The sequence below is a fragment of the Columba livia genome, chromosome 1, assembly GCF_036013475.1.
Source record: "Columba livia isolate bColLiv1 breed racing homer chromosome 1, bColLiv1.pat.W.v2, whole genome shotgun sequence".
NCBI classification, from domain to species: Eukaryota; Metazoa; Chordata; class Aves; order Columbiformes; family Columbidae; genus Columba; species Columba livia.
The window spans coordinates 31,465,924-31,475,795 of NC_088602.1; the positions used below are offsets into that span (position 1 = coordinate 31,465,924).

General features: G+C 41.8%; 1 protein-coding gene across 1 annotated transcript; it reads left to right on the plus strand.

The window, feature by feature from the left end:
- Positions 1-202: 202 nt before the first annotated feature.
- MED4 (mediator complex subunit 4) lies at positions 203-9,459 on the plus strand. The gene is made up of 7 exons (XM_065053850.1): positions 203-430; positions 3,022-3,088; positions 3,438-3,608; positions 3,990-4,047; positions 5,019-5,105; positions 5,862-5,993; positions 8,695-9,459. The coding sequence occupies exons 1-7, from the start codon at positions 342-344 to the stop codon at positions 8,865-8,867; spliced, it is 777 nt and encodes a 258-aa protein (XP_064909922.1). The 5' UTR covers positions 203-341; the 3' UTR covers positions 8,868-9,459.
- The last annotated feature ends 413 nt before the right edge of the window (positions 9,460-9,872 follow it).

The following is a 9,872-nucleotide window of genomic DNA, read 5'->3' on the forward strand; positions in this document are numbered from 1 at the left end:
TCAGGAACAGGGAGTGCATTCAGAAAAGCATCAGGTGCTTGTGTATGGACCCAGCTCCCACAGACGGCCTTTACAAACACCCATCTGGCCTCGCCGAGGCAGATGTGACCTCCTTTCCCCCCACACCCAAGCCAAGCCAAGCCGGCCCGGCCCAGCCCCGCCGTGCCCCCTCGGGAGCCCTTATCCCTCAGCCCCTTCCCGCCCCCAGCTCTCCGGGCCGCGCTGCGCATGCGCGGGCCGCCGGGCGGCTGCAGCTCGCACTTCCGCCGCTGGGGACGTTGCCGCACGGGTGGTGCCGCCGCCGGGGGCGGTTCTCGCTCGGTCCCGCGCCCAGCAGCGTGATGGCGGCGGCGACCGGGGGAGGCGGGGAGCGGAGCAGCACCCGGGAGCGGCTCCTGGCGGCGCTGGAGGATCTGGAGCTCTTGGCCAGGTACCGCGCTCTGCCCCCCGCGCCCGGTGCCCGGGCGGGAAGCTCGCTGGTGGCGGCGGGGCTTGGCGTGGCGGCGTTCGGCGCTGTACGTGCGCGGAGCCGCCGACGGGGGCGGCGGGAGGAGCGGGTGTCCGCGGGGTTGGGCTGGGAAGGGATCGGCTGGGCTGCGGGCGGGAGGAGGGCCCGGGACACACGTGTCCGTGCGCTCCTGCCGTGCCGGGCCGGCCTCGCACTCGGCTCTGCCGCGGGTGGGAACCGCCGGCCCTGCCCGGTCTCCTGTTCTCAGAGCAGAAGGAAAGATATTTCTTGTTCTTCCGTTTGCCTTTCTTTCTTGGTTGACACCTGCGTTTGCAGTGATATGCACACCACTACCCCGATTTTAGGATTTTTTAATTTGTCACTAATAATTATGTTTAGAGAAGAAACTTGTAGATGGTGTTGCATGACTGAAGCCGTACTGAGGAGACCTTATTGTGGCCTTTCAGTGCTTCAAAGGGGCCTGTAAGATGGGGACAGACTTTTTGGCAGGCATGTTGCTGTAGGACAAGGGGTAATGATTTTAAACTAAAGGAGGGGAGATTAAGGTTAGATATGAGGAACAAATTTTTTACAATGAGGGTGGTGAAACACTGGCCCAGGTTGCCCAGAGAGGTGGTAGATGCCCCATCCCTGGAGACATCCCAGGCCAGGCTGGACGGGGCTCTGAGCAACCTGATCTAGTTGAAGATGTCCCTGCTCATTGCGGGGGTCGTGGACTAGATGACCTTTGAAGATCCCTTCCAACCCAAACTATTTCATGATTGCCTGAATTAGTGTTAAACTCTCTAGAGCAGGCTGCAGAGTTTGTCTTTGGAGTGATAGAAATGCTTATATACTTAGTCCATGGTCTTGAGCTGGACTGGTAACTGTCATCCAAATTGGGGACCATGTTGTGGAGGCACAGCTGGCACTGCAGTTAAACTAGTTCCTAATCATTTTTTCCTCTCTAGGAGAGCAGGGCCTTAGAAAAGCTTTTTGAGAGGCAATAACCCATATTGTCTGTGTGGCTGGCTCACTCTGTGTGATTACCACTGGTATTACAAGGCAAATATATTGGCCAGTTACTTTTTTAGTTTAGATTTTGTGACATATGGGGTTTTGGAAAAGAAAAAAACCCCAAACTTCCTCTTTATCTAAACTTTTTTTTTTTTTTATTTTTTTTTATTTTAAGTCTTGGGACTAATATTGTACCATAATAAATCCAGAGCAAACCTCTGCAGCATTTAGTGCATCTTCCTGTTGATCAACAAAATGTTGCAGCATCGTGGAGCTTGGCCTTTCACAGTCGTTATATTGGTTTGGTGGTAGGGGCAAAAATTAAGCAACATGTCTTTTCTGTAGTCTTTGTATAGCTTTGAATTTGCATCTATCTATTATCTGGCTAACACGGACAGAATTACAGCCTTCCATGACATCGGCCTTGATGGCGGTAGTTGACCTGCTTACAACCTATTTTATTTGCTGCCGCTCAGTGTTGGTCAGGTAGAATAAAGCTTTATTGATAATGACAAGTTTTAAAGTTTTAATTTTTAATTTAATTTTAATTTTTAAAGTTTTAGTGTTCAGGAATGTTAGGGAAGTTCCCTAGCAAGCAGTGACCAAGAGACATCGATCAAGATGCTATCTAGAGCTTTACTGGTGAGGGGCCTTTTCAAACATTCTGAAAAGTGCTCATTTTCTTTTAAGATGCTGGTGCTATTGGTGTCATACATCCCACTGACCTGCTTGCGCTGACCAAGCAAAGAATTAGTACTGTTGCAAAGACAATGTCTTCAAATAGACAGTTAGTCATGCATAATGTTGAACTGCCATCCATAGCCTTAGAAGCCAAATAAGTTAGCTGAATTTACAGAAAATGCCTTTTTGCGTGTGGTCCTGTTACTTAGCAAATCCCTTCTGAGGTTTTTGATGGCTTTTCAGAAGGGTGGCAAAGTGAATGGGTACCTGGAAGCACTTCTGACCTAGCACCAGAATATTATTAGGGTTTTTTATTTTAATTTTTGTGTATCTGATATACAACTAGTATACCATTGTGGAAATAGTTATTTTAAAAGTAGTTTCACGACAAACTCTGTGGGTGTTTGCAAGTGTAGACTTAATTGGTCTAAAACCAAGTGTGAAACTTGCTCTGTTGGGGAAAATTTGGAGGAAAAGTAGAGAAGTAAAATAGTGAAGACAACTGTCATGCCCTCTTGCAACAAACAAAGGCAGTAGAAGTAGGGTATGAATGCGTTTCATTGTGTTTCTTCTCTCAGCTTCTGCTTATCTCTTACATAGTTTGGCAGGAACTCAGCGCATTTCAGGAGTACAAACACACAAGCACTTCATGAGCTCAAAGCACAAAGAAGAAAACGTGCTCCAATCATGAGCCTATTCAGAGAGTTACTCTTAGTTGAGAAATCCCTGCCAACACTGTACTATAGAACTGTAAAATACTCCAGTCCATGAATACTTTTGTAATGATATCAGTACTCTGACAGTTTAGGGATAACTTGCTGTGATTTACAAATAATGCCCTAGAAAATTGTGCAAACACAGAGTTTTCTTTTCAGGGAGCTAATAGAAATCTTAGCAATTTCAAGAAACCAGAAGCTTCCACAAGCAGGAGAGGAGAGCCAGGTAAGCTGACTTTCCAAACTGCATTTCTCTGGGTAAGCACAATGCTTTACTTCTGTTATTTTTCCTTTTTTTCTTTCTCACTTTGTCCTTGCCTATACTCAGGCTAATGGTGATGATGAGGTTTTGGCCTCACTACAAAGGCATTTTTGGTCTTCATGTTGTTTGTTTGTTTGTTCATTTGATGTATGCTTCGTAGGCTGTTTCTGCAAACAGAGGAAGAAATTTTGTTTCATTTTTAATGCAAACAGAAATACTCCTATGGATGTCAGTTGCTCTTCTTTGCAGCACAGTTGAGAGTGTGTTGTTACTCTAACTAAATTAAAAGTTCTACGAAACTCTTATTCAATAGATCCTGGAACTGCTGATTCAGAGAGATGGAGAGTTTCAAGAGCTAATGAAGCTGGCAGTTGATCAGGGGAAAATCCATCATGAAATGCAGCTTTTAGAAAAGGTAGTAGAAAAGAGAGATAATGATATTCAGCAGCTGCAGAAACAACTGAAAGAAGCGGAGCACATACTGGTAGGTTCATAATGATGTGTTTACTTTCGAGCATCTACTTGTGAAAAAGGTGGTTCTGGAGACGGCGCTGTTTTGTTAGTTTGAGAAGATTTAAATATTTAAAACTTCATAAGAGCTTAGTTTGGGTGTTGATTTTTTTTTTTTTCAAGTAGTCAAATACTGTTTAGTTATCATGGTATTCAGTTTTGGTTTATAATGCTAATTTTCTTCCCAACCTACTTTATTTCTTACATGTTTTGAAAATGTTCACCGAATAGTTTCTCTCTTAAAATGCATTTAAATGTAAGGCTTTATTCACACAGACAGCTTTGTGTGGAAGTTTACAAATTAAAGATGCATTGAAAGTTTGGTTTATTTTGTTTGTTGGTTTTCTACAACTAGGCAACAGCTGTTTATCAAGCAAAGGAAAAGCTGAAATCAATTGAAAAGGCAAGAAAAGGTAAGTATCCATGATTGTACATACTATGTAAATGCAGTTGTAAAGAAAGTTGCTAGTGAGCTCAAGTTATGGTAATTTTTCTCTTTTTTTTCCTCTAATTCTGCCATCACAGATTTTGGATTCTCTATGTGTAAACAAATTTCCATTTCATTATGAACCTATAACCATTTCCTCAGAATAAAGGCAGGAGTTAATTCTTTTCTGTGGCAAAGATATCTTAATATTAAACTTAAATTCAAGTGTCTCAACACTTTTCTTGGACTGATAATAGTGTATCTGCTTACCTATGTGTCTCACTAAGTTGCCTCAGCAGGTCTGCTGGGGAAAAGGGAGAGGATGTTTGTGTGGGTGTGCGTTGTATGTGAAAGAATGACTAGCTGGTGATAATGGTTTGTATAATATTTGTAGCAATTCCTGCCACTCTGTGGCATTTACCAAGCTAAACTGGCTTTTTTTTTTTTTTTCTTTTTGTGGGAGACATTTTCATGGTGTTTTTTTTGCAGTGCCTTTTATGATTTGGCTATACCTCTTTCATCTAAAAAATCAAGGAATTTCATAAAGTTTCTATTGCTTTAATACAGGCACATATTTCAAAAGGCTGCTGCATGTATGCTCTACAGTTACTGAACAAACACAAAAATTCCTTTACTACAGAAAATTCCACTATAAAGCAGGTGCTGAAGTTTTCTTACAAGTTGTGCTTGTCAAGTGCACTGCTTAAGAGATTGGGTGGTGTTTTTCACAGGCTGAAGAACCGCAGACGCTAATGGTGTCGTGAACTCATGGCTGTAAAATTAGTTCACTGCAAAGCTTGTTCTTGCATAGTCTAATCAGTCATTGTATTTGAAGCATGCTCTTAATGTTTGACAAAGTTACATTCCAAATCTTTTAGATATTAACGTCCAATATTCTGAAATGATAGAAGGATGCGATGTCTTGAGAATATAGTAAATTTTCTTCTGTTCTTCCAGGTGCCATTTCCTCTGAAGAAATAATCAAATATGCCCATAGGATCAGTGCTAGCAACGCTGTTTGTGCCCCTTTGACATGGGTACCAGGTAACTAACATATTTATGACAATAGATTTTTTTTTTTTTTTTTTTACAGTAAAGCATGGTCAGTGTCTGGTCTTATAATGCTTTTATACGGTGAAAAACACTGGGTTTTATTAGAGTAACATTGTTTTCAGTTGTTATATCTAATATTTTCAGCAAAAATAGATATCCAAGGTCTCATAGACTTTACATATGTCTTCAAAAGGCTATGAAACTGCACGTTTCCATTGACTGACTGGCCTGCTGCTCTCCTTTGCTTGCCTTTTCCCCCTGAACGTTTGCCCCAATTATAGGTTAGAACCAAGTATGTTAAAGACTCTTCCATGTGCTTGGTTGTGGTCCTTCCTGACCCTTACGCTTTATAATATTATTTTCAGAGGATTTTAGTGATCAGTGGAGCCAGAAGCAGGGCTTTCATTATGTCAAGTTTCAATTTGGGGAACTGTCCTTCTTGTCCAAAATAAGAATGTGCATTTTCCAATTCCTGTCTTTGCTGCTTAGTTGTGAAGTAGCAGAGCAAAGAGATCTTCTAAACTTTTTTTTTTAAGTGCTTTTTCTGCCAAGTTTGAATGAACAAAGAATGTCTATGTGAAAGACACAGACTTGGATTTTAACAAAACAGGCGTGATGTTCATTGCTGATTCAAGCAATCAGAGTATGGGTGTCTTTGTTCAGAAACCTAGGCACTGAAGAAAAAATCAGTGTCTGCGAGAAAATTGTTAAATATTTTAAAACATTCCTTTGCTTTTTATCATAAAGGGGACCCACGTAGGCCATATCCTACAGATCTGGAAATGAGGAGTGGTCTCTTGGGTCAGATGAACAACCCATCAACCAATGGAGTCAATGGTCACTTACCAGGGGATGCACTTGCAGCGGGCAGACTGCCAGGTAAGAGAAACTCATGGTTTGTTTTGCTTTTCTTTGTTTCTTGTACAGTAAAAGAATAGAAATTATGGCTAACATTGTTCCGCGGCAGTGAAGATCTAGTAAATAATGTTAACAATTAGAAATTGCATCATTTTATTTCATCTAAATCATACCTCAGACACTACAACTACATCAACATAAACACAACTCAGTTGCCCTTCAAGTAATTTATTTGAAATTGCTGTAAATTAAGTAATATATAATCATATTAAAAGCATTTTCAAGGCAAGCTTTTCTTAGCAGTGGTGACAGAAAGTATGGAATTGTGAAAACTGTATTTGGAAGAAAAGAGGTTTATTGTCAATCCCCTACCTTCCTTTAAGTCTGCACTCTGTATAGCAAGTCTGTTTGCTAGGAAGTTCTGGATTGAAAAGGCCTTGCAAAGGACAGCTGGTGAGGTAGTACCTTCAGTGCAGGAATCAAGATTTAGTCCCTTAATTGCTTAGTGAAATGGGCACTTCATTCACTTTAGTGGGATTCATTCATTCATGCTAGAATAGTATTTAGCAGTAAACTACAGAAACTGAATCAAAAATTCAGTAGTTCTGTACCTGCGCAGCATTAATCTACCATAGTTAGACTAAATTGTGGATAAATTCTTAGTTTGGATTCGTAGGAGATCTGTAACAGTTCTTACCTGTTAAGCCCCTTGAAGGTGTTATGGAAAGCTTGTTTTCAGAAGTTATACTGAATATATAAAAAAGTCCTGTATCACGACTCCACTGGAGAAACGGTAAAGTTGGATTTCGTGTTTCTGACCATCTGTGTGATCCTATTGTCACCTCTGAGGAAGTGACTTGAAGTTCTGCGTCTAGTTTTCTAAACTTCTGGTCTTGGATAAAATGGGTCAGTGAGCTGAATAGGAGTGGGACCCTGATATCTGTCTGTAGCAACCCCCCAGGGAAACGCTGAAGATAGGCCCATGTATCTTTTTTGTTCCTTTGAAATAGGGCCAGAGGAGATGTTAAGGTTGTGTCTTCCACACAGCATAAGCTTTGGTAGAGTCTCCTCTGGTTGACTAATCTGCCATAGGGATGCAGACTTGCTCCCTTTACTTTTGAGTGCTGTCTCTGTGAGAACTGAAAGTCCACTCTTTAGGTCTTTGCCTCAAAGCTGGAAAATGTCAGATTTAAACTCCTCAAATAAACTTGTTAATTTAATCTGAGTCTCCTATGTTAGGGGAAATCCTCTAATTACTAAACTGTCAGGTAAGAGGGAAAAATCAAAACTTCATTTAAAAGAAAGTAGAGGCTGCCCTGGCATTTTGTGCAGGGATCCTGAATCTGTTGGTTGTGTGGAGGAGTGTCTTGGGAATGCTAATTATGGGATCTAGTCCTTTTAGAGACTTCTGCAGAGAAATGTCCAGTCCTGAGTCTGCAAGCCAGCCACTGGGCTGCTTAGGAGCCTCAACATTTTGAGGCTGCTTAGCGCACACGTCCAACCTGGTTCAATAGTGGACTGGTTCCAGCATCGAAGTGTGGCCACAGGATGTAAAACACTGGCTTACATTCTCAGCTGATTCAAATTAAGTTGGCTAACTTCAACACAGCTGGCATGAGACCGCCTGGTACTACTGGTCTTCCTAAAGTGGGCACAGAAGTGGCATGGAGGCTGCATTATGTCCTCGCATCTGCTGGTGGGTCAGATTTTTACAGCCAGGTAATACATCTGGTATTAGGGAACTGTGGCTGTAGTTTGTATGTGGCATCTCGGGTGTCTGCAGATCAGAAGATCTGAAGATCAGAAGCCACCATGTGTGTGGAGTCTGTGGGCTTTTGTTCACTTCTGACTCTGCCTAATTATTTCTAATTCATGCTGTAGGCAGGAGATAGCTGGTTTCTTCTATGGGATAGACTTAGCCACAGTGCCTGGTAGTAAGTGGAGAACTAAAGCACAGCAGTAGGAGTATAAATTAAAAGGGGTGGAGCAAAAATGGCATATAGATATGTACTACAGCTTTGAAATGGGAGCTGGGGGCAAGGAAGGAAGAGACGAGGGAGTGTTGTGGGGGAAAGGGTAGGTTGGTAGGGAGTGCGGGATGGGTTGGCTTTGGAAGTAGGAGGAAAAGAGAACGAACTGTGAGAGCTGAGAGAAAACAGAGGCAACTGAGGCAGGCCTGGCTGGGGCACAGTGGGGCTTTCCCACCTCTCAGGCATCTCTGTGGCCATGGTTTTGTAGGACACTCTTCTCCTTTGCACTTGATGCACCATATTTACTGTTGGAAAAACAATAACCAAGGTGTTTCAGCCAAATTTGGATAAAGCCTTTTTACTCTGAATTTCTGTGGTCTACCTTAGGTATTTTTTAATCTAATGTTTAAATCTATTTTTGCATACTGACAAAGGGTGACCATTTTCATTACTGCCAGATTGTGAATGTAAAGTCAGTTCAAACTGTGCTTTGAAGATGAAAAGCTCTGTATGAATACATATTGTTTTGAAGTGGAGTGATGAGAGATCAAGAGCCACCTCCATAAATGGAGGCAAGGAAGGATAGAGTGGTTCTATCATAAAGATATTTTCAATCTGTTACTGGAGAGTTTCATCTGTCCAAAATTCAGAAAGGATTTTAAAATTTAATTTTACATTGGAGTTCCGTTTGAGCTGTCTTGTTGTCAGTATACAAAGCTGGTAGTTAGATGGATTATGTCCCTTTTTTCCAGATGTGCTCGCTCCTCAGTATCCTTGGCAGTCAAGTGATATGTCAATGAACATGCTACCTCCTAATCATAGTAATGACTTCATGTTGGAGCCTCCAGGACACAATAAGGAGAATGAAGATGATGTAGAAGTTATGTCAACAGACTCCTCAAGCAGCAGCAGTGACTCAGACTAGGTACAAAAGGGACAGTATCCTGAGTAGACCTTTCCTGTGGTGAAGGCAGGTTGGATGCTGTTCGTCACAATCTGCAATACCCTTTTATTATGCTGGCGGCCCTGTGTAGGGAGAAGATAACCGCTGGCTCAGAGACAGGGTGACTAATTAAAAACCATGGACTTCAGATTGCTTTTTTTTTTCCACTAGATGTTCAAGTAAAATATCTGGGAGCTTTCTGCTGGAGGAGAGATGTCAAATTTCCAGTGATTATGTAAATGAATGAATGTGTATGTTTGCAAGAGACACATGTATATGTATATATATATTTACTATACATTAGGTGACAAAAGTTCCCGGGAAAGAAGGTGTAAGGGGAATCCCCTCGTATGTTTATTAGTAACTTTACTCTTTTGATGATCACCTTTTCTATGGCTTAGAAATGAGGCATGAATTTGTAATTTTAATATCTTTTTGTTACTGCCTAAATCCATGTTCTTGATCATCTTGTGTGTGCCGATAACAAAAATGTGGCAATAAGGTGTTACAATAGTTGCAAACTTTTTTTTAATATGTAATGAATTTGTCATAAATAAACTCAGCTTTGATGTAACTTTGTCTCATTTTTCAAACTTAGATGAGTTACTGTGTGTCTTCAATACTCAGCACATTCTGTCCCAGTGTGTGGTTGAGTTCTGACTGAGTTTCAGAAGATTGTCAGTGTTAGAAGCAGCTGAGCGGTCAGGAACTGGAAGTCTGTGCTTTCCAGCTGAGCTCTATCAGGTACTGGCAGCACTGGCAGGACACAGGGTGCCCATTTGCAAGGCATCACCAGTACTTTGGTTGTGCATCCTGGGCCCCTGGAGATGACACACTTCGGGGCATGCTGCAGGTGCAGCTCCTTTCAGTTCAAAGTGCTCACAGATTCTTTCTTGTCATCTATATTTTTTCAGTTCTTTGAACCTGCTAATTTGTTTACTTCAGCAGTTGCATTTCCTGCCTCAGCTACAAAGTTATTTCATCTTT

What these genes read in the sequence shown, in the direction of transcription:
- MED4 (XM_065053850.1), top strand. Translation starts at nt 342, where the DNA reads ATGGCGGCGGCGACCGGGGGAGGCGGGGAGCGGAGCAGCACCCGGGAG. An exon ending in AAGAAGCGGAGCACATACTG is followed by an intron (nt 3,609 to 3,989) that starts GTAGGTTCATAA and finishes TTCTACAACTAG; the next exon opens with GCAACAGCTGTTTATCAAGC. An exon ending in TGCAGCGGGCAGACTGCCAG is followed by an intron (nt 5,994 to 8,694) that starts GTAAGAGAAACT and finishes CCTTTTTTCCAG; the next exon opens with ATGTGCTCGCTCCTCAGTAT.